This window comes from Carcharhinus amblyrhynchos, chromosome 2, assembly GCF_965287045.1.
Source record: "Carcharhinus amblyrhynchos chromosome 2, sCarAmb.v2.hapA, whole genome shotgun sequence".
NCBI classification, from domain to species: Eukaryota; Metazoa; Chordata; class Chondrichthyes; order Carcharhiniformes; family Carcharhinidae; genus Carcharhinus; species Carcharhinus amblyrhynchos.
In genome coordinates, this window is record NC_137325.1 from 13,389,156 (window position 1) to 13,415,616 (window position 26,461).

Here is a 26,461-nt window from a genome sequence, read left to right on the forward strand (position 1 = left end):
ATGGAGGGACCAGGACAGGTTGTTGGTGATCTGGGCGCCTAGAAACTTGAAGCTCTCAATGAAAGTGCACAACAAAACTTTATTCGATTTGAGGTTTTAATCTTTCTTCAGTTTGGATCTTTGATGTGGAGAACACTTTGAGAATGCCATTAGCAGTTTGAAAAGCATCCTTAGGGAGAGGCTTACTGAAATGGTCATGTTTTTCACAAGTATAATCGCATTCTTTACATTTCTGAGCTCCCTGATCTGCAGCTACAACTAATCTGTTCATGTAAAAAGTGCTGATTTTTATTTCCCGTTTCGTAAAGGAAACTCTGCAAGCAAAGGTTAATCAGTAAAGGGGACAAAGATGTTTTATAATCTCCAGCCACACTGAGAGGCAAATGCAACAAAACTGAATCATTTTCTGATACTGAACCCACGGTTGAATCTGAGAAGTAATCTTCTGGGTGATAAAATGTATTAATAATTATCAGATTTTAGTGGGTTAATTAAGCATTCTGCTGACACGTCTGTCTGCTGCATATACACTTTCAGGTGATGGTGCTAAAGGTTCAATATAAAAGCACTCAGTCAACAATCCTTCCACCTTTATTCAGACCCCCCTCCTGCCTGTCTGTTCCCAGTCAGAGACAGCGTTGCTTGTGCAGGGTAGCAAAACTGTCTCTGAGTCACAATGCCAAGACTCGCTCTACCAAATCCTGGCTTGGAAGATAGAATCCCCTCCTACGAAGAGTTGGAGAAGAGGGAGACCGAAGAGGCAGATGACCGACCCAAGTGGGACAACAAAGCTCAGTACATGCTAACATGTGTCGGATTCTGTGTGGGATTAGGAAATGTTTGGCGTTTTCCTTACCTCTGTCAGAGCCATGGAGGAGGTATGTAACTTAATTCCGTTCAGTATCGGTCGACAAATGGTGCTAAAAAGCAAAAAGGGGTTTCAGAATTTGCTCAAGGGATTTTGGCGCCTGAGCCAAATTGAAAAGCGCAGGGTGACGTTAATCCTAAAATACAGGATAGGGGTAAGAGTGACCACCTCACAGTGATTACAAGCCAGTTTCTTTTTGCTAGAGGTGGGAAATGTGTTTGACAAATATGTTTCTTCACCGGAGTTTATTCATTGTGATGGGTACATGTCTTCCAGCTAAAATATCAGCTGTACTCTTAAAGGAGCTCTGGGACCTTCTGCACAGCTGTGTGTAAAGGGAAACTCAAAGATGATAGCATGAGTTGAGGTTGAGGTTGAGTACTTCAGTTTGAGGTTTCCTTCATATTTGTCTGTTTGCCCATAAGAGTTTAAATGGCCAGCTATGGTAGCATTGGTATTCATTCCTGGTAACTGATGTATCCCAGCAATATTCTCTGAATATCCCAGTCAAATTCAGCAACAACAGCAGCAGGATAGGAGGAAAATAACCATTGAGTTTGCCCAAAGGTTGAAGTAACATACAGGGGACCAACGCAACTGGATCATTCTAGAAGGTGCTGTTCATTTATGCATCAGCAGTGTTTACATGCTGCTGCTGTGGTGTTTATTTTGCAAAGTACTATTCGAATACAATGTTAAAATGAACACAATCTGATGTACTCTGCCGTACGGTGTCAACTGGGTTTTAAAGTTATAAAATGACCCACTGCAGCTGAATGACAGATTGATTCTATTCTGTAGAGCCAGTTCTTTACGTTATGGGGCAGAAACTAAAACAAAGCTGTGTACATGTTCCTCAGGAATTGGTAATTCTCAGGAAAATGTACTAAAATTGACCAAACATGTAAAATCTGTGTCAAAAGTTCTAGCAATTCTCAATTTCAACCCAACATGGACTTGTTGGGCCGAATGGTTTCTTTGTGTGCCTGTTATGATGATTAATGGTCACTCCAGGACTTTATCCAGTTATTGCTTGGATTTATAGAAGATAAGAGCAGGCGGAGGCCATTTGGCCCTTCGAGCCTGCTCCGCCATCATTATGACCACAGCTGACTGTCCAACTCAATAGCCTAATCCTGCTTTCTCCCCATTCGCCCCAAGTACTATATCCAGCTGCCTCTTGAATATATTCAAGGGTGGCAGGGGCAGCTCATGCCAACTTGGCTGCTTTCATTGAGCAGGTTGGTGAGGGGGTAACGGTAGGGCTGTTCCTCCTAATGGGCCTCTTTGGGCCTATCAGAGGGCCCCCTCACACACAACAAAATCTTCCTCCCACCCCAGTTGCCTGCCCCTATGGCCTGACTACCCTGGCCATCCTCCACTCCCCTCACATCCTTTCCCTTATAAAATCATAGAATCCCTACAGGCCATTTGGCCCATTACGTCTGCATGTACCACAATCCCACCCAGGCCCTATCCCCTAACCCAATCTATTTACGCTACCTAGCCCCCCTAACACTAAGGGGCAATTTAGCATGGCCAATCAACCTAACCTGCACATCTTTGGAGTGTGGGAGGAAATTGGAACACCCAGAAGAAACCCACGCAGACATGGGGAGAATGTACAAACTCCACACAGTGACCTGAGGCTGGAATTGATCCCGTGTCCCTGGTGTTGTGAGGTAGTAGTGCTAACCACTGTGCCACCATGCTGCCCACCCCTTGCTGTGATCTTCCAGTCCAGCTATGGCGATAATACCCGTACCAATCCTCATCTCCAGCTCCATCTCCTTGTGGCTGGGACTGTTGCAGTCCCAGCGATGACCTGGTGGTGCTGCTGGGACCAGAGAGGTGGTGGCCTTTAGTTGGCCAGCAACCCTTTGAGGTGGGGTCTCCTGCCCAGATAGGAATTGAACCAATTAACGTTACAACTGCTGTAGGATGATTGTGGAACAACCAACCGGAGCAGGGGTGGACTCACCCCAACTTTTTCATGCTGAAACCTGGGACGGCACGATGGCACAGTGGTTATCACTGCTGCCTCACAGCTCCAGGGACCTGGGTTTGATTCCTAGCTTGGGTGATTGTCTGTGTGGAGTCTACACATTCTCCCTGTGTCTGTGTGAGTTTCCTTCAGGTGCTCCGATTTCCTTCCATGGAACAAAGGCGTGTGGGTTAGATGTATTGGCCATGCTAAATTGGCCCTTAGTGTCCTGGGGGTTTGAGGGCTAAGTGGGGTCAATATGTAAGGTTATGGGGATAGGGCCTAGGTGGGATTGTTGTTGACGCAGACTCGATGGGCTGAATGGCCTCCTTCTGCACTGAAATCCCATGAAATGGAGTCATAGAGCTTAAAGTGAGGAGGCAGGAAAATGCCTTACACCAGGGAGAGTTCCGTATATTTGGAGCTAGCTGAAATGTGTACTTTGGAAAATGTAGGCTCTGTAATTGCTGCATGCGATACTGATGTGCAAACTCATGATGGGTGGGATTTTCTTTCTCCTTCGCCGCTTACTGTCAGTGGGATCTGATTTCTGGTCCTTCTGGTGTCGATGGGGTTCCTGCTGAGTGCAACACTCACCGCCGGGTAACTCACTGCGGGGGGGGTAGGGGGGTGGGTGCACCATTGGCGAGACCACCAGATCCCACTGGTATAAACGGCAGCAAGATTTTGGCAGATGTGTTTGTCTGAAATTCCTCCCCCTGGTATTTTAGTGTCGATGCCTCTAACAACAGCTTACATTTATATAGCACCTTTTAAAGACATTAAGGGGCAGGATCTTCCAGCCACCCTCGCCCCGAGACTGGAAAATGCCACCTGAAGTCAACGGACCTTTGCGCCATCCCGTCCTGCCTGCTATGATTCCCGTGGCAAGAGGGATGGGAAAACTCTGCCCAAAATGTTCCAGGGCTTTTCACAGGAGCATTCTAAAACAAAATATGACACCGAGCAGCAATGGGAATATTAGGTCAGGTGAACTAAGGTTTGCTCAAAGTGGTGGGCCTCATGGAGTGTCTTGAAGGAGGGAAGTGAGGTAAAGAGATGGAGAGGTGCAGCAAATGGGTATTCCAGAGATTGGGGCCTAGTCAACTGACCACCAATGGTGGAGCCCATCAAAATGGAGGATGCTCATGAGGTCAGAATTAAAGGAACGCAGGCACCTCAGAACGTCCTGAGGCTGGAGAGGATTACAGAGGTCCTGGAGGTATTTGAATACAAGGTTGAGGCGTGATGAGGGGTGATCTTATAGAGATCACAAGCAGCATGAATGGGGTGAATGCACTCAGTCTGTTTCCCAGGGTTGGGGAATCGAAAACTAGAGGTTACAGGTTTAGGTTAAGAGGGGAAAAGATTAATGGGAACCTGAGGAGCAACTTCTTTTACACAGAGGGTGGTACGTATGTGGAATGAGCTGCTGGAGGAAGTGGTTGAGACATTGACAACTTTCATTTGGACAGATACATGGATAGGAAAGGTTTATGGGCCAAATGCAGGCAAACAGAGTTAGCTTAGATGGGCCTTTTGGCCGTCATGGGCCAGTTTGGGCTGAAAGCCCTGTCCCCATACATTCTGTGATCAGAACTTTAGAGGCGATGTTAACAAGTTTATGTCACGTAGTTTGATGTCTCCACTGAGAGAACACAGAGAGGACCTTCAGATGAATACATTCCGGAAATGATTCCCTACTCCAGCAGAGAACAACTCACACGACATGCTTTGTGGGACACTGAGGGCATACAGCCAGAATGCTTCATCCATTCAATAGATCCCCTGTGACCATGCCCCCCCATTGTGAATGCAAGAAATGAACCCCTATCCCTCAACACAGTTTCAGCATCACAGTGTATAAGGGTTAGAAGCTTTCAGGACAATGATTTAGAGAGTCATCTAGTCAGTACAGGAAACCATTCAGCCCATTGAATCCATGCTAGCTGTCTGCAGAGCAATCCAGCCAGTCTCAAGTTCTCCTTCTGTATTCCTGTAAATTTATTTCCTGTCAAATTTCCTTTTGAAATCATTCATCAGCTCAGCTTCTAACACCTTGGAGACAATGAGTTCTGGATCATCACCACTCACTGTGAAAATAAAACCCTCTTTCCTCACATCTTCCCTTTTATCTCTTGTCTAAAGCCTTAATCCTGTCCCTGAGCCCTTACCATTAATTAGTGTGTGAACTTTTCCAATGTCTCCTAACCGTTTCATCCTTTTCAACCTTTTGAACTGATGGCCTGTGCTATTATCACTAGACTTTTAATCTAAAAACTCAGCTGATGTCCTGTTGGACCTGGGTTTGAACCCCACCATGGTAGATGATAGAATTTGAATTCATTAAAAAATATCTGGAATTAAGAATCTACTGATGACCATGAAACCATTGTCAATGATCAGAAAAACCCATCTAGTTCATTAATGTCCTTTAGGGAAGGAAATCTGCCGTCCTTATCTGGTCTGGCCTATATGTGACTTCAGAGCCACAGCAATATGGTTGGCTCTCAACTGCCCTTCAAGGGCATCTAGCAATGGCCAATAAATACTGATGTGGAGATGCTGGCGTTGGACTGGGGTAAACGCAGTAAGAAGTCTCACAACACCAGGTTAAAGGCCAACAGGTTTATTTGATAGTAAACACCACTAGCTTTCAGAACGCTGTTCCTTCGTCAGATGAGTGGAGAGTTCTGATCACAAACAGGGCATATAAAGGCACACACGGTTTACAGAATACTGATTAGAATGTGAGTCTTCACAGCTAATCTGCTAATCAAGTCTTAAAGGTACAGACAATGTGAGTGGAGATAGCATTAAACATAGGTTAAAGAGACAGGACAATAAGTGAGATGTTGCAAGTTCAGGCAAGTCATGGGGGTTACAGACAGTGTGACATGAACCCAAGATCCTGGTTGAGGCCGTCCTCATGTGTGCGGAACTTGACTATCAGTTTCTGCTCAGCGACTCTGTGCTGTCGTATGTTGTGAAGGCTGCCTTGGAGAATATTGGAGAACTTTGGAGAAGGCCAAGGCAGCCTCCACAACACACAACAGCGCAGAGTCGCTGAGCAGAGACTGATAGCCAAGTTCTGCACACATGAGGACGGCCTCAACCAGGATCTTGGGTTCATGTCACACTATCTGTAACCCCCATGACTTGCCTGAACTTGCAACATCTCACTTACTGTCCTGTCTGGAGACAATACACATCTCTTTAACCTATGATCAATGCTATCTCCACTCACATTGTCTGTACCTTTAAGATTTGATTAGCAGATTAGCTGTAAAGACTCACATTCTAATCAGTATTCTGTAAACTGTGTGTGCCTTTATATGCCCTGTTTGTGATCAGAGCTCTCCACTCACCTGACGAAGGAACAGCACTCCAAAAGCTAGTGGTGTTTACTATCAAATAAACCTGTTGGACTTTAACCTGGTGTTGTGAGACTTCTTACAGTAAATAACGGCCAGCCAGCGATGCCCATGTCCCACAAATGAATAAAACAAAATCTTGTACACTTCTATCAAAATCGCCATTCAATCTCCTTTGCTCCAACCAGGACAAAACTAGCTTTTCCAACCTGACCTGTAGCTAAAATCCTTCATCCCAGGAACCATTCTGGTAAATCCCCTCGCAATGATCCTCACAATAAGAAATGAGAAACTGCTTAATGTCCTTTGATTTCTCTCTACAAAAGCCAAGTGGAGGACATTCCATCGATGGTACTCTTGCCAGTTTCTCGCTGGGGAAATCCAGAATGAATCCTAGAGCCATGCATTCTTCCTGTAACCCTACACCTTGCTCTAGTTCAAATATTGATCTGGTTCCTGTTAAAGATCCAATTGTCTCCGATGAGTCCCTGTGAGTCACTGCGTGTGATTCCTTCTTTCCTAACTTCCTCCATCTTTCTCTCTTGAATACACTGCCTCAAGCTGGGATGTGGATCCATAGGCCCCAGTCACCCACCATCTTGCACCCTACATCATGCACAAGCACATATTGTTCAACAGGAGTCACTGTAGAGCAGCCACAAGATCTCCAACTGATCCTTCCTCTCCACAGTCTATCTTTTTGGTTAAGTAATTAACATAAATCATATTAACTGAGGGATAAATTCAAAGGGGCAGCCCCAAAAAGAAGGAACTGCCTGAAACGAAAAACAATGTAGAAAGGAAACTTAAAAAGTCTAACTAAAATGCAATTAAAAGGGTCGATAATACACCCCAGTCTCTGCGGTGCCCACAGAAGGCCCTCGGACACCGCATGCTCCTTCTCCAAGGATACCCGGCTGCGAATGTAGCCACGGTAAAGAGGCAGACAGTTGGGCCGGACGACCCCCTTGGTTGCCCGCTGCCTGGACCAGGTTATGGTCCAGGAGCAGGTTCACAAGGAGGTCTCTGCCTTCACCGCCCCCCTCTGCTCCAGGTCCTCTCCACAGTCGAGGAATACAAAGGCCAATTGCCGTGCGCCCCTTCAGTCAACCTAAAACACATCACCAACCTCACCAAAAAACAAGACCGATCCTGGGAGTTATCATTGGTCAGAAACTGAAATAATGTGGTTCCAGAGCAGGTCAAAGACGAGGAATCCTGTGGTGAACTTGCATTATGGACAGGAGGACTGGAACCCAGATTTAAGATCATCGCTAAAAGAAACAGGAGGGATGGAGAAGGATTTCTTTTTAAATTGGGGTGGCACCATGGGAAATGGGATTAGAATAGATAGGTTCTTGGTAGTTGATGCAAACATGATGGGCTGAAGGGCCTCTTTGGTGAGGTAAAGCTCTATGACTCCATGAGGCCAAAGCTTTGGAGCTAAACTTTGGGATTTACAAAATGTGAGGAGGAGTACTTTGGGTGAGTTGGTGCAGGACGTATATTGACCACGTACACTTGAATCAGCTTTTGGAGGAATCACCTACCCACAGAATGAGTGATATGAATATCTGACTCACGTCCAATGCAACAGTTGAAGATTTCATTATAGCCACAGAATAAATGAAATTTAAAAGTATTGTTTGGGATAAAGATTTTTTGGGGACATCCACAATTTTACCGATATTTCGGGATTAATTTCTCCTGATCACTCACAGTGTCGGCTGGATGTCACCCTTGTGCCAAAATAATAAACAGATTGTGCAGAGGAAATGTTATTTGAATGCTCATTAGAAACTCACAGCAAACCTACTTTTCAAGCTGTCTATTTTATTTGAAACAAAATGAGCACTTTGTAATAAAATATTTTTTGTATTACACCCTTCAAAAAAATAACCACAACATTGAAATTGTTCACTTTTTTTTTTAGCTAACTTTTTTAAACTCCCAGGATAAATCCAATTCTTTTCATTCTCACTGTTTAGGTTTTAATGGAATTGGCAGGCTCAAGATTCAAGGCTTACGGGTAACATGGTGGTATAGCATTGCTACCTCACAGTGCTAGGGAGCTGGATTCAATTCCGGCCTCAGGTCGCTGTCTGTGTGCAGTTTGCATTTATCCCTGTGTCTGCCTGATTTAATTTGATATGATTTGTTATTGTTGCGTGTATTAACATACAGTGAAAAGTATTGCTTCTTGCGCACTATACAAACAAAGCATACTGTTCACAGAGAAGGAAAGGAGAGGGTACAGAATGTAGTGTTATAGTCATAACGAGGGTGTAGAGAAAGAGCAACTAAGTGTGGGGTAGGTCCATGCAAAAGTCTGACGGCAGCAGGGAAGAAGCTGTTCTTCAGTTGGTTGATACGTGGCTTTCCTCAGGGTGCTCCGGTTTCCTCCCACACTCCAAAGATGCACAGGTTAGGTGGATTGGCCATGATAAATTGCCCCTTAGTGTCAGGGGCACTAGGCGGGTAAACATGTGGAGTTATGGCCTGGGTGGGGTTGTTGTCAGTGCAGACTCGATTCTCTGGCTAATCAACAATTCTGTTATCGAGGGTTAATTTTAGAAGGTCTTGGGCAATGTTTGAATACAGCCTTTTTACAGCTTGTGCGTATTTTTATTTTATTCATTCCTGGGACATGGCTGACCAGCATTTATTGCCCATCCCGAGTTGCTCTTGTTCAGGGGGCAGTTGAGAGTCAGTCACATTATTATAACTCTCGAGTCACATGTAGGCCAGACCAGGTAAGGATACAGATTTCCCTCCCTAAAGGGCAATGGGTTCATGGTGATCAGTAGACTCTTAATTCCAGATGTTTTTTGCTGAATTCAAATTCCACCACCTGCCATGGTGGGATTTGAACCCAGGACCCCAGCTAAGATTTTGGATTTCTAGCGCTAATACCACTGGGCTATTGTCTCCCCCATGTGAGGCTAACCAGTGTGGAGTTTCAAGGAGTTAGTTAACTTCATGAATCAAACATAGAGTCCAAGATGGCAATGAGAATTGTCACAACATCAAGTGAGTTCTTAATAATTACAATCTAAACTATATTAGTCAAAGATGATTCCATGTTTGAAAAATTGCAACTGCACAGTATTAAAAAGGTTATCACAGGGCTGAGAAAATGAGCTAATGGATGAACTGAACTTTGTTTTATTCATTCTACTGTTAAGTGTACTTTTCTCCATATAATTTAGCTGTTTTATCCTTCCTGTTTATTATAGTGTTGTAAACAGCAGCTTATCAGAGAGTCCCCATAGATGGCCCATCGACACTGCACTGACTGTCTGAAAAAGCACCCTACCGAGGCCTAATCCCACACCCTATTCCTGTTACCCTACACATTGATCAATCCATCTTCAACTGTGGGAGGAAACTACAGCTGGATGTCACCCTTGTACCAAAATAATAAGCAAATTATGCAGAGGAAACATTATTTGAACGTTAAGATGCTCATTAGAAACTCACAGGGAGAATGTGCAAACTCCACACAGACTGTTACCCGAGGTTGAATTGAATTGGGGTCCCTGGCGCTGTGAGGTAGCCGTGCTAACCACTGTGCCACTGTGCCACCCTATTCAGTGGCAGAAGATGGGAAATGGTGTCCCACAGGGATTGGTGCTGGGAACACTGCTGTCAACAACTCAAATTAACGATTGACACTGCCAAATCAAAAATGTAATTCCTACATTTGCAAACTACACCAATTGGGGGTGGGCTGGAAGAGAGTGGCTAATTAAAACTGAGGAGGATTGCAATAAATTACTTGAGATTCTGACTGTTGACAATATTCGAGGAGTAAAGGGATCTTGAAATGTGAATCACTTAAAGTGTGCGGCCATGTGTAAAATAACAAACAAGGCACTAGACTTTATTTCCAAAGAATGGAAAAGTGGGAAGTTATGTTAAACCTGTATTGCATCTTGGTTAGAGCACACTTTGGGAGCTGTGTAAAGTTTTGGTTGCTATATTGAAAGAAGGAATAGAGACACTGTAGAGGGAGCAGAGAGGATCTACAAACATGAAATACATGAGTTTACTTCACACGGAAGAATTGACAGTCTGCCTGTTGTTACTCTTAAAAATAGAAAACTGAGTAGGTGACTGAATAGAGGCCTTTAAAATGGTGAAAAGTTTTGTCAGAATGGATACAGACAGAACTTTCCTTCCTGTGGGGAAGAGCATAACTAGAAGCCATCAATATTTGATGGTCACTAAGAAATCCAGCAGGGAATTCAGAAGAAGCATTTTCACCCAAAGAACGGGTGCTTTCACAGGGGACGGTTGATTAGTGAATAGTATAGATGTTGTTTCAGGGGAAACTAGAGGAGTGTTTGAGGGGGAAGGGAATAGATGGTAGATTGAGAGAATCCCTACAGAACATAAAGAGGCCATTGGGCCCATCAAGCCTGCAGCACCCGGACCTTATCCCCCTCATTTACTCTGCATATCCCCCTAACACTAAGGTGCAACTTAACATGGCCAATCAACCTAACCCACACATCTTCAGAGTGTGGGAGAAAACTGGACCACTCAGAGGGATTGGGAAAAATGGGAAGAGGCTCAAAAGGACCACAAACAACAATATGGACTGGTCGGATCCTATGGTCTGTTTCTGTATCCAATATGGGGTGGCTCGGTGACAGAGTGGTTAGCACTGCTGCCTGACAACACCAGGGACCCGGGTTCAATTCCGGCCTCGGGTCACTGTCTGTGTGGAGTTTGCACATTCTCCCCATGTCTGCATGAGTGTGCTCCGGTTTCCTCCCACAGCTCAAAGATGTGCAGTTTAGGTTGATTGGCCATGCTAAATTGCTCCTTTGTGTCAGGGGAACCAGCAGAGTAAATACATGGGGCGACAGGGATAAGGCGATGGGTGGGATTGTGAGTGGTGCAGATTCAATGGGCTGAATAGCCTCCTTCTGCACTGAAGGGATTCTATAACATTGTAATTCTATGTACTCCTACGTATGGAATCTTTCTGCATATTTACAACATTTTCACTAGTTGTCAGAGGAGACAAAATGAGTGAGGAGAGCGCTCATGTTATAAACAATTAATTGGGAACCTTTAGCATTACAGTTTGACCTGAATCTCATGTTTTGCCTTCCCTTAATTAGGCTTTAAAACCATAACAGGCTTATTGGAGAGCACTTTGCTTTGCTTTATGGGTATTTCACAGTAAATGATTAACTCACCCTTTTAGAAAGCTGTTGTGAGCACTGTACAATGGACCAGCGCCTTGTAAACAGCTACAATCTGTACAACTGCCGCCAACAGATACGATTTCAAATCATTTCAGGAGCATTGAGCTTCAGTGTGAGAAATCAGTGCAGAAGGAGGCCATTCGGCCCATCGAATCTGCACCGAGCCTTCAACAAAGCATATTACCTAGTCCCTACACATCTCGGGACAGTAAGATGCACTTTAGCATGGCCAATCTACCTAACCTGCATGTCTTTCGGTCTGTGGGAAGAAACCTTGGAGGAAACCCACGCAGACATGGGGAGAACGTGCAAACTCTGCACAGTCACCCGAGGCTGGAATCGAAACCAGGTCCCTGGAGCTGTAAGGCAGCAGTGTTAAGCACTGTGCAACCATGTGGGACATCCTGAGGCATAATGATAGATTTGAAGTGGTATTTCTCCCATAGGGTAACGTAACGAGTGGCACAGTGGTTAGCACTGCTGCCTCACAGCACTAGGGTCCTGGGTTCAATTCCTGGTTTGTTTCACTGTCTGTATGGAGTTTGCACATCCTCCCCATGTCTGTGTGGGTTCCCTCCAGGTGTTCCGATTTCCTCTGAAAAGGTGTGCTGGTTAGGTGCGTTGGCTATGCTAAATTCTCCCTCAGTGTACCCAAACAGGCACCGGAGTGTGGCGACTAGGGGATTTTCACAGTAACTTCGTTGCAGTGTTAATGTAAGCTGACACTAATAAATAAAGCTTTTTAAATGGACCTCCATCCACCTTACCTTTTCTTCCCCAATTGCCCTGCAACTTCACCTAGTTCAGTGTTAGATCCAGAGCAGCTTGTGTAAGGAAGGAGGCCACTTAGCCCATTGTGCCTCTGCTAGCATTTTGCAATCAAAATCTAATCCCGCTGCCTCACATTCCTTCTATTTCCCTCTGCTGCCAGTATTTTCTGGGAAAGGACGCAGTTGTCTCTCCCTCAAGGTAAAACTTCCCACATTTTAATGATTCACTGAGTAAAGAAATTTCTCCATTTGCTTTGCCCATTCTCTTCATCATTTTAAACTGATGATCCATGACTGAACCTTCAATTAGCAGAAATAGCCTCTCCTTGTTTACTCCATTAAAACTACTCAGAATTTGAAAAGCCTCTACCAATGCGTTGTCTTCCTTCCTTCTTGTGTTGGAAAAGTTCCCAATAACCTCAAGTCTCTCCTCATAAATATAATACCTCATTCCTTGTCTAACCTTGAAAAATTTGCACTCGATAGTTTCAATAGCCTTTCTATATTTTTTGAATGTTCTGTCACTCCCCGAATCTGTTCTCGTTTCCTGAATCACTCCATTCAGATTTCTGTCACAGTATCAAAATAACTTTAATTAAAATCATGAATGAACAGGATAATGCTCCGGGGACCTGGGTTTGAATCCCACCGTGGCAAATGATGAAATTTGAATTTGATAAAAATCTGGAATTGGCAGGTCTAATGACAACCATGAAACCATTGTCAAAAGCCCATCTGGTTCACTAATATTCCTTAAGGACATAAGAACGTTAAGAAATAGGAGCAGGAGTAGGCCATCCAGCCCTTCGAGCCTGCCCCGCCATTCAGTAAGATCATGGCTGATCTGAAGTGGCTCAGTTCCACTTTCCCGCTCTCTCCCCATAACCCTTAATTCCCTTGTCTGTCAAAAACCTATCTACCCGTGTCTTAAATATATTTAGCGAGGCAGCCTCCACCACTTCAACGGGCAGAGAATTCCAGAGATTCACCACCCTTTGAGTGAAGAAGTTCCTCCTCAACTCCGTTCTAAACTGCTCCCCCCTTATCTTGAGGCTGTGCCCTCTAATCCTGCTATCCTTTCTAAGCGGGAAGAATATCTCTACCTCTGCCCTATTCACCCCCTTCATTATCTTATACGTCTCTATAAGATCCCCCCTCATCCTTCTAAACTCCAACGAGTACAGACCCAGTCTATTCAGTCTCTCTTCATAGTCCAACCCCCTCATCTCCGGTATCAGCCTAGTGAACCTTCTCTGCACTCCCTCCAAGGCCAATATATCCTTGCGCAAGTGCGGCAACCAAAACTGCACACAGTACTCCAGCTGTGGCCTCACCAGTGCCCTGTACAGTTGCAGCAAGACTTCCCTGCTTTTATATTCTATCCCCCTCGCTATAAAGGCCAACATTCTATTCGCCTTCTTGATCACCTGCTGCACCTGCAGACTGGGTTTTTGCGACTCATGCACAAGGACCCCCAGGTCCCTCTGCACCGTAGCATGCTGCAGCTTTTCGCCCTTTAAATAGTAGTCCCTCCTGCTATTATTTCTGCTAAAGTGGATAACCTCACATTTGCTAACATTATACTCCATCTGCCAGGTCCTCACCCACTCGCTCAGCCTATCCAGATCCTTCTGCAGACTTTCCACACCGTCCACGCAATTTGCTTTTCCACTCATCTTCGTGTCATCAGCATTAGGGAAGGAAATCTGCCATTCTTCCCTGATCTGGCCTACAGATGACTCCAGATCCACATCAATGTAGTTGACTCCGTCTATACTTCCCACTGCCTTGGGAAAGCAGCCAGCGTAATCACCCCATGCACCCCAGACAGTCTCTCTTCCACCTTCTTCCATTGGGAAAAAGACACAAAAGTCTGAGATCACATATCAACCGATTCAAGAACAGATTCTTCCCTGTTGCCATTATAGGATGTATAGTTAGGGTGCAGATCTTCTTCTACACTCTAACTATAACTGTAGCATGACATTCTGCATCCTCTCCTTTCCTTCTCCCCGATGTACACTATGAACAGTATGCATATTGCACAAGAAACAATATTTTTCACTTATCCCAATACACGTGACAATAATAAATCAAATCAAAGCAAATTAAAAAGGATTGTGCTTCTGGTTGTGGTACGCCAGCCCTTAGTTAAAGTGTGAGAAGAATGTCAGATGATGGTCCCAGTAGTTGAATAATTCCTCTACACATCATTGAGTAACCCAGACCTATATTCTGGATGAAAGCAAATTACTGCGGATGCTGGAATCTGAAACCAAAAGAGAAAATGCTGGAAAATCTCAGCAGGTCTGGCAGCATCTGTAAGGAGAGAAAAGAGCTGACATTTCGAGCCCAGATGACCCTAGGGTCAGATTTTCCAGCAATTTCTCTTCTGCTTCCAGACCTATGTTCCTTTGGCCAGAGATCTTCAACACAGCTCTGTTAATACCTGATTTGCAGTTCCCGCACTCTCTTCAGTTTGATCGCATTAACATGAAGAAACCTTTTGAATCAAGAAATAAACAAGCTTTGTTTCTCCCGAGGGGGATATAAAGCTAATCATTGTGTGGCACTGTACCGTTCCAAATCATGATTTTAATAAGAAAACACTATTGTGCTCAAAGTAAACCTGTTTGAGTGGTAGGGCTGGTCTTATGGTCGTGGCTGTTATTATTTCCAATATAACTCAAACGACAAATTATTTTACATGTGTTATTACAAACAGTCAGTATCACAAGATTCAATGGCTAAAACAAAAATTATTTTAATTCTACACATCTCCCATTAAAGTTTGTTCTAAGGGTGAAGTGACTGACAAAATTATGGTTTAAACAAAGTTAAAAAACATGATGTCTCTCCTTGGCGGTGACAATTTGAGGGTAACATCTACACATGGTGTGGAGATGCCGGCGTTGGATTGGGGTGGGCATGGTAAGAGGTCTCACAAAACCAGGTTAAAGTCCAACAGATTTATTTGGGATCACGAGCTTTCGGAGCACCGTTCCTTCATCAGTTGACTCACCTGAGGGAGAAGCAAAGCTCCGAAAGCTCATGATTCCAAATAACCCCTGTTGTACTTTAGTCTGGTGTTGTGAGACGTCTTACCGTAGCAACCTCCGCGCAGGATAGTGAGTTTCTCCCACCGGTCTTTATGTGACTGAACAGGGTGATTTTTGGTCTTTGGGCACATGGGACAGGATTTCCGATGAGGTAAAAGGGTCCGGAATGCAGGATTTACTTCCCTCTCTGTCGCTGCTCTTCCTCATCGTTAAGGTGTCTGATCTCCGAGCGTGATCCAGCTTGATGGACAGGTTGTCGCCATTTTGAATGTTTAGGAGCCAACTGCCCCCAGACGATAAGGTCACTGCTGCTGGGTTTCAATGAGAGTTTCAGAGGGCCTTTGAGGCATCTTCTTTGTCATCTCCTGGAACGCTGGCCATTTGAATCATAGAACCACAGAATCCCTACAGCTCAGAAGGAGGTCATTCAGCCCATCAAGTCTGCTCTGGCTTTTACCCAGGCTTACCCCATAACCACGCATATTTGCGTCATTAACCTGCACATCTTGGGACATTACGGGGCAATTTAGCATGGTCAATCAACCTAACCTACACGTCTTTAGAAACTGGAGCACCCAGAGACAGCCTACACAGACATGGGGAGAACGTGCAGACTCTACACAGGCAGTGACCCGAACTGGGAATCGAACCTGGGTCCCTGGCGCTGTGAGGCAGCAGTGCCACCCTTGCAAGATTTCACTGGCATTTATTGCCCATCCTCATTTGCCCTTCAGCTGAGTGTGGGGAGGGGGTCGCCGTCAGCAGGACCCAAAGATCCCGCCAGTGGAAACAGCCATAAATTCCCATCTAATATAAAGCAAAATGTATAATTGTACAGGGGATTCAGGAGCTGAGGGAGTTGGGTGTACGTGTATATAAATTGCTTCATAAAGCATGCAGCATCCTAAGTTTTATCAATAGGAGCATAGAGTATAAAAGCAAGGCAGCTAAATTTGTACAAGGCACTGATTTGGCCTGAATTAAGTATTGCTTCCAGTCCTGGGCATCACTCTTTAGGAAGAGTGTGAAAGCATTAGAGAGGGTGACACAATGGCACAGTGGTTAGCACTGCTGCCTCACAGCGCCAGGGTTCCAGGTTCAATTGCACATTCTCCCCGTGTCTGCGTCGGTTTCCTCCGAGTGCTCCGGTTTCCCCCCACAATCAAAAGATGTGCGGATTAGGTGGATTGGCCGTGTTAAATTGCCCCTTAATGCCTGGGGGATTAGCAGGGTAAATGCATGGGGTTACAGGGATAGGGCCTGGGTGGGATTGTTGTCGGTGCAGGTTCAATGGGCCTCCTTCTGTACTGTAGGGATTCTATGATTCTATTCCGTGAGGGTGCACTAAGATTCATGAGAAAGGTTCCAGGAATGAGGAACTTCAGTTACTTAGATAGATCGGAGAGGCTGGGACTATTCTTGGAGAGGAGAAGGTTGAGACGAGATTTGATCGAGGTGTTCAAAATCGTGAGGGGGCTGGACAGGGTAAATGGAGTGAAATAGTTCCCATTGGTGGAAGGATCGAGAATCCGAAGGCACAGATTTGAGGTCATCAACAATGGCGATAGAGGGAGAAACCTTTTCACATTCAAGTGGTTAGGAACTGGAAGGTGCTGCCCGAGAGTGTGGTGGAGACAGAATCAATCGAGGCCTTTGAGAGGAAATTGAATCAGTAAGCCCAGCTTCTCCCTACGGTGGTGCTGGCCCTCTGAGGGAACAGTTCACACACTTCCTCAGCTGGGCTATAGGGAGAAGCTGAGGAAGTGGGTGAATTTGTTCCTTCAGAGGGCCAGCACCACCGTTGTGAGCCAAATGGCCTCCTTCTGTGCTGTAACCAAACCGTAATTCCGCGATTCTGTTATATTCTTACGTAAAGTTTCACCCATGAAGAAAGAAATCTGGCCAATATACCATGAAGGGAACCACAACCAGGCCAAGTAACCAGCCCTAGCAGAGAATATACAAGGAAGAATTGAATGATAAATAAGTTATATTTTAATCCCAAATTTTCCCTGATTTTAAGGCTTGTGCAGGCCCAGTACGATCATTTACATTTCCTTACTATCTTAATGTCAGAGTTCCCATACCTCTCAGTCTTTTTAAGGTAGAATCATAGAATCCCTACGGGAGGCCACTCAGCCCATCGAGCCTGCACCAACATCAATCCCACCTTATCCCTGTAACCCCAAGAATCTATACATAGTTTAATTCTGAATACGTCATCTTAATTCAGGTAGGCTGCACGAGATGGCAGTCTGTTCTATAAATGAAAGACTTGAAGCAGTTACTCTGATAGTCCTAAAAATTTCTGAAAGTTTACTCATTGCTTTCTTATTTTGTCTTTATCTCTATTGATAAATACACCTCACATTTTTCACCCAAAGAATTTCTTTCATCTCTTTGTGTTTGTGAAATTCTCCTTGATTTCTTTTTAATTAAAATGTATAAAATGTGGAATTCTGTTTACCAAGACTCCTGTTTTTGGTGTCTGCTTAATCTTCTATCTGCCTTCCCAGGGTTCCTTGAGAGAAGTACATAAGAACATAAGAACATAAGAAATAGGAGCAGGAGTAGGCCAACTAGCCCTTCGAGCCTGCCCCGCCATTCAATAAGATCATGGCTGATCTGTCGTGGCTCAGTTCCACATTCCCGCCCTCTCCCCATAACCCTTAATCCCCTCTCTTATCAAAAACCCATCAATCCGCGTCTTAAAAATATTTAGCGAGGCAGCTTCCACCACTTCAACGGGCAGAGAATTCCAGAGATTCACCACCCTTTGAATGAAGAAGTTCCTCCTCAACTCCGTTCTAAACCGCCCCCCCTTTATCTTGAGGCTGTGCCCCCTAATCCTACTATCCTTTCTGAGCGGGAAGAGTCTCTCCACCTCTATCCTATCCATCCCATTCATCATCTTATACGTCTCAATGAGATCTCCCCTCATTCTTCTAAACTCTAACGAGTACAAACCTAGTTTATTCAGCCTCTCCTCATAGTTCAACCCCCTCAACTCCGGTATCAGCCTAGTAAACCTCCTCTGCACTCCCTCCAAGGCCAAAATATCCTTGCGTAAGTACGGCGCCCAAAACTGCACACAGTACTCCAGCTGTGGCCTCACCAATGCCCCATACAGCTGCAGCAAGATCTCCCTACTTCTATATTCAATCACCCTCGCGATGAAGGCCAGCATCCCATTTGCCTTCCTGACCATCTGCTGCACCTGCAAGCTGGGTTTTTGCGACTCATGAACAAGGACCCCGAGGTCCCTCTGCACCGTCGCCTGCTGCAGTTTTTCTCCACGCAAGTAATAATCCTTCCTACCATTATTCCTACCAAAGTGGACCACCTCGCACTTGCCAACATTAAATTCCATTTGCCATTTCTTGGCCCATTCGCCCAGCCTATCTAGATCCTTCTGTAGACTCTCCACACCCTCCGCACAATTTGCCGTTCCCCCAATCTTGGTGTCATCAGCAAATTTCGACACTCTACACTCGGTTCCCTCCTCTAGATCATCTATATAAATGGTAAATAGCTGAGGCCCCAGCACCAACCCCTGGGGCACTCCACTAGTCACCATCCGCCAATCTGAATAGCACCCATTAACCCCCACTCTCTGCCTCCTATTAGACAACCAATCCTCTATCCACGCTAATTGACGTAGTGCCAAGTGTGAGATAGAGGCACATTCTCCACACCGGAACAGTTAGGGAAAAGCCTCCCTCACTGTCCTGTTTTGACACCGTGCGCATCTTGATTAGGGCTGATGATCTCTCTATCTGAATTAGTTTGCACAGTGTTTAACACCACTTCACTCTCTGATTGTTTGCAATTATTTCCCTGCCTTAGATTATCAGTTCTTAGGTCATCCCTTCACTTGTTATACAGCCTGTTGACACTTTAGACAAACTGATTATACTGAACTGCTTGCATTTATCTATTAGCACTCATGATTACTTGTAAAGACTAGTTATTCAGCCGGCCTACACCGTCTGTGCTTATCCTTTGATTACCTGGTATTGTTGGGCTATTGTCACTCCGTCTATATATCTTGTGACTGCACCTGACGAAGGAGCAGCGCTCCAGGAAGTTGTGATTAAAAATAAACCTGTTGGACTAAACCTGGTGTCAGGGTGACCTCTCATCTTCTCCACATTGGTGATTTTTCTAATTATTAAAGGGTGACACAGTGGGCCACTCAAGGATCAGATGATCTCTCCTGAGGCCAAAGGAGAATGCCATTCTCCGAGCCTTGCCTGCCCCCGGAATCGGAACAGGCGAGCCAATCCACTGAAATTCCAGCTAGTGTCTCTTTCTCTTTCTCTCTCTCTGTCTCTCTGTCTCTCTATCTCTCTCTCTGTCTGAGTCGAATGCAGCACTGCTGCCTCACAGTGCCAGGGACCCGGGTTCAAATCCTCGTGTCTACATGGGTTTCTTCCTGCAGTCTGAAAGATGTGCTAGTTAGGTGCATTGGCTACACTGAATTCTCCCTCTTAAACCTGTTGGACTATAACCCGGTGTTGTATGACCTCTCATCTTACGTTTTATACAAGTTGAACTTTTATGTTGAATTCAATGCTGTTTACTTTCCGTCTGGCTATAATTTAGTTATAAAGATGTCCATTGGTATAAGAAATAAGGCCATTCAAGCATGCACGCGCTTAATTGGGGAGAAGCACAGGATAAGTCTGAAAACAGAGTCAATCAACCCTTTAGCTTATCTGTAATGTAGCTGCAAAATTACTTAAACAATGTCCACACGTTTTGTTGACCCACACGTGAGCACATGGATTTTAAATAACAACTGCAATCCAAACTGTTTGCCCATGGTTGTAAATTCGAGCAACAGGTGTGCCTTCACCACCCGAGCCACCCAATGTCCAAATGAGCTGGGATGCCACAGTGTGTTAAATGCTGAACTTTGGACACAATTTTACTCAAGGCGGATGGTCTACTTTGTTGGCTCAAATAATTCTATGCAGAATCAGTTTGGGCAATCTCAATTCAGTTCATGAAATCATGAGCGTACAGTGCCTAACACCAATTCTGAAAAGTTAGAGTCACATAATGAAAGCAATAGTAAAACACAGTCACGTTAATAGGCCTGGTTAATGCCAGTGAAGTTCGAGAGCTCGATGTAAATAAACTACTGTTTTGACTTAAGAAATCATCTATATACCTCCCCAGTATCATTGTTTCATAATATCATGACTACACTGCCTTGACACTGTAGAGGGCGGCATGGTGGCACAGCGGTTAGCACTGTTCCTCACAGTGGCAGGGACCCGGGATCGATTCCCAGGTTGGCTCACTGTCTGTGTGGAGTTTCTTCACATGTTCTCCCCATGTTTGCATGAGTTTCCTTCAGGTTCTCCGCTTTCCTCCCACAGTCGGAAAGACTTGCTGGTCAGATGCATTGACCCAAACAGGTGCCCGAATGTGGCAGCTAGGGGGATTTCACAGTAACTTCATTGCAGTGTTAATGTAAGCCTTACTTGTGACTAATAAGTAAACCTTTTACTTTAAAATATAACCCATTCCTTGCAACTTTTTGACTCCGCATTCATGTAACAATGAGAAATCCTTATGCATTTTCGAAATAAAGCAAGATTGTAAAATCTTTAAAAAGTGTGCAAATCATTTAGTTCCAGCTAAGTGTTTGCATTTAAACAAAAGTATATTTAAGAACATGAAACTTTGAAATTTTGTCTCAAACAGGTAGTCTCCTACGCATAGGACCACTGGTGTTGCAAGTGGAAAGAAATGGCAAAATAGTAGTCTCCAAGGCTAAGGCTGAGACACATGGCTGGGACAGAATGAAAGCAATGTGCCTCACATTGAGGTGCTTGGGTCCTGACACTATGAGTAGAATTTTCCAGGCACGCTCACCCCAAGGCCAGGAATTCCCATCCAAGATCAGTGGACCTTTAAATAGTCCGTCAAATTTTCCCACAAATTCCTGCAGTGGGCAAGACTGGAAAATGTACCTGTCAGAAATGAAAAGTGTTCCAGTCCCCAGCGTCGAGCATCTTCGACAAGCACAGCAATGTTAAAGGCTGGAGGGGTGAACTGTTCCCATTTTGCCTCAATATATTTTCCCTCTTTGCAGGAGCGTTCATGATCCCGTTTCTCATCCTGCTGGTGCTCGAGGGTGTCCCGCTCTTGCACCTCGAGTTTGCCATTGGGCAGCGTCTACGGAAAGGCAGCGTGGGGGTCTGGAGTTCTATTCACCCGTATCTAAAGGGAATGGGTAAGTGACCCGAGGTGTAATTGCATGTGCCGTGTGTAACGTGTGCAAGTTTACTGACGATTCAAAGTTAGACAGCGGGAGAACGCTGTGAGCGAGGCTCAAAGGACTTACAAAGGGATATAACCGGGCTGAGTGATTGAGTAAGAGCATGGCTGATGGAGTGTGAGGAGGTAAATTGCGAAATTTAGAGGGAAAAATAGAAAAGCCAGATACTTTTCGAAACGCGAGGGACTAGGAAACCAAAAGAAAAAGTGCTGGAAAATCTCAGCAGGTCTGGCAGCATCTGTAAGGAGGGAAAGAACTGACATTTGGAGCCCAGATGACCCCTTGTCAAAGCTAAAAGGCGTAGAAAGTGGGAGATATTTATACTGTAGGGTGAGGGAATGGAAGATGAGTCACAGCCACAAAAACAAAGGGAAAGGCTGCTAATGGCAGCCCATAGAGAGAATGGAAGGTGTGAATGGCCATGAAAAGATGTGGGGGGGGGGAGGAGAGGAATGGGTATGAGAGAGGTAAAATTGGGGAAAAAGGAAACCAAAGGGCGAGAAAAGGGGATAAAATCGGGAGAAAGAGTGGGGGGGGAGGAAGAAAAGTAAAGAAGGACAATAAAGAAATAAAAGGTAGAGAACAGTTAAAAAATAAATGAAATGAAAACAAAGGGATTGAGGTGGAGTAGAGCTAATCATGTGAAGTTGTTGAATTTGATGTTGAGACTGGAAAGCTATGAAGTGCCTAGCCGGAAGGTAAGGTGCCAGTTTGTGTTGAGCTTCACTGGAACACTGCGGCAGGCCCAGGACAGACAAGTGAGAGACTGGGAAACTTTGGTATTTGGGGAGATTTGGGTGCCCTTGTACAAAATCACCCAATGTTCAGATGAAACCACAGTTAGTAAGCAGGAAAGCAAATGGTAAGTTATTTTTTACTTGAGAGTGAAGGAGGTTTACTACATTTCAGTGGGACTTTGCAGAGAGCACACTTGGGGCACTGTATAGAACTTTGATCTCTTTACCTAAGGAAGGATATACTTGCCTTGAAAGATGTGAAAGAAAGGACTATTACTGGGATGAGGCGATTGTCTTCCAAGGAAAGGTTGAGGGGCGTAGGCCAATATTCCTAAGGTTCAGAGGAAGGAGAAGTGAACTAATTTGAACATTTCAAAGTTCTGACAGAGTAGATGCTGTAGGATGTTTCTGCTGGACCTGCTCTCAACCAGAGAATGAGAAGCCTGCAAGTTAGGGCTGAGGAGCAGTTTCTTCACTCAAAGGGTTGTGAATGTTTGGGATTCCCCACCACAGTGAGCCTCAGGCATTCAGTATGTTCCTGACACAGATTGATAGGTTTTTAGGAATTTGGGATAAAGTGAGAAAGTAGAGTTTCCATGAGCTGATCGAAGGGCGGAGCAGACTTGAAGGGCCGAATGGCCTAGCCCTGCTTTTCTTTTTGACAACAATCTGATTGTGAGAATAAAGCTTTTGAAATGCAGACTTCCTCTGTCATTTTCCAGTGCCTCTTTGATCATTTCCCCCATACACGGAGAAGAAATTTGACAACTGCCTGAGTTTGAAATGGGCAGAATTGTCCATTGTTAGATTCAGAATTTGCAGTTTTGAACTCTGATGGAAAGCAGCAGAAGCCCAAAAATCTCATTGTGCTGTAGTTTCTGCCCCTCATTTGTAGTTAATTCAGACCCCTAGAGGGGTGCAAGTGCACAATTTGGAGAGGGAGATAGAGTAGAAACCAATTTGCAATGGTGAGAGGAGCAGGGTCTCTCCCACAGTCTTTCTGACAAAGCTCTAAAGAGGTCATTGGCACGGCTGAGGGCAAACAAGCTGTTCAATAGGCGTCACTATGTGCTACCCATCACGGCTTTACCCATGTGCTGTGCCCGCTCGCCATCACCCCTTTAGTGGGATTGTTTCCCACATGGCCAGGTTAAGGGTGCTAACAGGGAGAGAGGGTGGGATTGCTTGACCACGTCCAACACCCCATTTACAAGTGGCAGAATGTGGCAGGGGGCAGACAGTTAAAGTGAATGGTGGTTTTTAAGGGTGAAAAAATCTCATGACCATTCCTTTGGGGGGGGTAGGTTAAGAACAAAGAACAAAGAAAATTACAGCACAGGAACAGGCCCTTCAGCCCTCCAAGCCTGCACCGGCCATGCTGCCCATCTGAATTGAAACCCTCTACCCTTCCAGAGATGATATCCCTCTATTCCCATCCTATTCATGTCTTTGTTCAGGTGCCCCTTAAAACTCACTATTGTACCTGCTTCCATTACTTCCCCTGGCAGCGAGTTCCAGGCACCCACCATCCTCTGTGTAGAAAAACTTGCCTCGTACATCTCCTTCAAACCTTGCCCCTCGCATCTTAAACCTATGCCCCCCTAGTATTTGACTCTTCCACCCTGGGAAGAAGCTTCTGACTACCTACTCTGCCTATGCCCCTCGTTATCTTGTAGACTTCTATCAGGTCCTCAATCTCTGCCCTTCCAGCGAGAACAAACCGAGTTTCTCCAGGGGGAGTAAAACCTGCTGTCAATCACCCAAGCACAATCACACGATATTCTTCTTCAAAGCAATCTTGCACTGAGCCTTTCCATAAAATTGTATTTGGGAATAAATTCTGCTTAAAACTCACCTAGACACCAGCCTGCAATTTTGACTCAAGTTGTACAAGGATGTGTCATAGTTTGAACTGTATCATACTGTGAAGTAGGAGCATTGAAGAGAATTTAGTATTTGCCATATTGTCAAATACTGCTGTGTTATTATCTACAGCACAGAGCGTTCATATCAATGACTTTACGCTGGAATGGTCTGGATACTGGCTGCACTCACTGAAATTCATTTGTTCTTCTGATCTAACAGAGCTCAAAATAATTCCGCTGGTAAAACAGAGGAATTTCAGAGGATATGTTCAAAACATGTGCATGAGTGTATGTACACATACATACATGCATACACACACATATACATACACACTCCCACACTCACACATTCCCACACACATACACTGCCATGCACAGATAGTATACACACGTACTCTCTCTCACATACTCACAGACACATCCACACACTTTGACACTCACACTCGCACGTGCACATGCACACGCACACATACTCAATCACACACATGCACTCAACTCCCACACACACACACTGCCACATGCAGACACTATACACACACATACACACACACTCTCACACACACACATATATATATGCACACACACAATTACACGCTCACACACACACAATCATGCACACAATCATGTACACACACTTACACTAAACACACACAAACACACACACAATCATACACGCACACTTACACGAAACACACACAAACACACACACACACACAATCAAACGTACACACTCACATAAACACTCATACACACAAAAACATGCTCGGAAGCATTGTAGATACCAAAACTCTGTCACCACATGAAATGCATGATGGAGCAGTGGTGTACAAATGCTAATCAGTTAATACGTCTGTAAAGAGAGAGTGTCATGTCTAAGATGTGCATTAAAATTACACAACGCCAAATTTTACTTGAGTTTTTAATTTTCTCAGTTAATCGGAGACATCTGATTTCTGAATTCGCAGCCACATTTCCAAACACTCAACACGGTACAAGCAACATTCACAATCCTGCTGTCTTTGAATGCTAACCTTAGTCTATAGGTAGTGTATCAGCAGACAATGTATCGCGGACAAGTATAATTTGTTCCTGAAATTATGTTGTTCTGTCCATTGTCATTTATTTCTGAATAATTCCCTATTATGGAGTGAATAGTTGCAGTTGCTCTTTCTACACTTTGGTAGATTTATAACAATTATATTGACTCTTATTTCCTCAGGTATAGCTTCAATGCTGGTTTCATTCCTAGTTGGGTTATATTATAACAGTATAATTGCCTTGGTTCTCTGGTACATCTTCAACTCATTCCAAGAACCATTACCCTGGAACAGATGTCCAATGACAGCCAATAATACAGGTATTGATTAATGTTGTGTTTTACAAAATTTCTTACTGCTACATACTAGCTTTCTATTTCCATTGAAAGAGTTCTTACACCTTTCCTCATTCTGCATGCTTGGCTCAGAGCCCAGACTCAGAAAAGCTGGGGCTTCTGTTTGGATAGCTGCTGAGAACTGTCGACTTTGATTGACATCTTTTAAGTGGTTGTAATAAATAATTTGCTCTGCGATCTCTTTTGTCAATGTCTCAATGTTTATTTGCACAAAAGTAAGAAGACCTTTAAGCTTCTGTTATTGATATATTTATTGTTGATCTGGATAACATTTTAGTAGGATTACGGGAATAGCTGGGTCTTTTGTGACTGAGATTTGTGAGTGGGTTACTTTATTTCTGAGCAGTTAAACACACATCGTTATTATTATATGGTTTTGTGCATCATATATATTGGATGAATGGGCGTGGGAGAGCCATGAATTAACATGGAAGATATGAGAAGCCATGATGGTTGCTGTGTGCTTTGCAAGTATTGGCGTGAGTTGGCATGGAGGGGGTATGGGGAGCATGGAAGAAGCATGGGGATATGGGTAAAACCTTTTGAACTTATCTTTTAAACAGTCCCCAAATTGAGACAATGGTTGCTGGGGGGATGGAGGGGTGGCGGTGGTGAAATGGTGACCCCGGCAATAAATCTGTCCAGACCAGGAGTTCAAAATGCAGGCTTGCCACACACATCCTTGTCCCCATCCAGCGAAAATTGGCGGTTTGGGAATAGAGGAAATTCCAGCTCCACCATCTTTCCAACTCCACGGGGACCAGGGTCTGAGTTTCAGCAGGCTGCTTGACTGAGGGGGCATCGCAGTTGAACCTCACCATAGACACAGGCAATATTCAGAAACATACTTCTACCATGGGTTAATGAATAGCAATCATGTGAATCCTGGAGGGTAGGAGC

At 44.6% G+C, this 26,461-nt stretch overlaps 1 protein-coding gene across 1 annotated transcript in view; it reads left to right on the forward strand.

Annotated features, from left to right (window-relative positions):
• Nucleotides 1-424: 424 nt before the first annotated feature.
• The window catches only part of slc6a19a.1 (solute carrier family 6 member 19a, tandem duplicate 1), a 41,625-nt gene continuing 15,588 nt past the window's right edge, over nucleotides 425-26,461 (forward strand). The window contains exons 1-3 of the mRNA XM_080202501.1: nucleotides 425-878; nucleotides 21,381-21,521; nucleotides 25,388-25,525. Coding sequence (XP_080058627.1) covers nucleotides 677-878; nucleotides 21,381-21,521; nucleotides 25,388-25,525 — 481 coding nt within the window. The 5' untranslated portion in view covers nucleotides 425-676. The remainder of the gene's footprint in view (nucleotides 879-21,380; nucleotides 21,522-25,387; nucleotides 25,526-26,461) is intronic.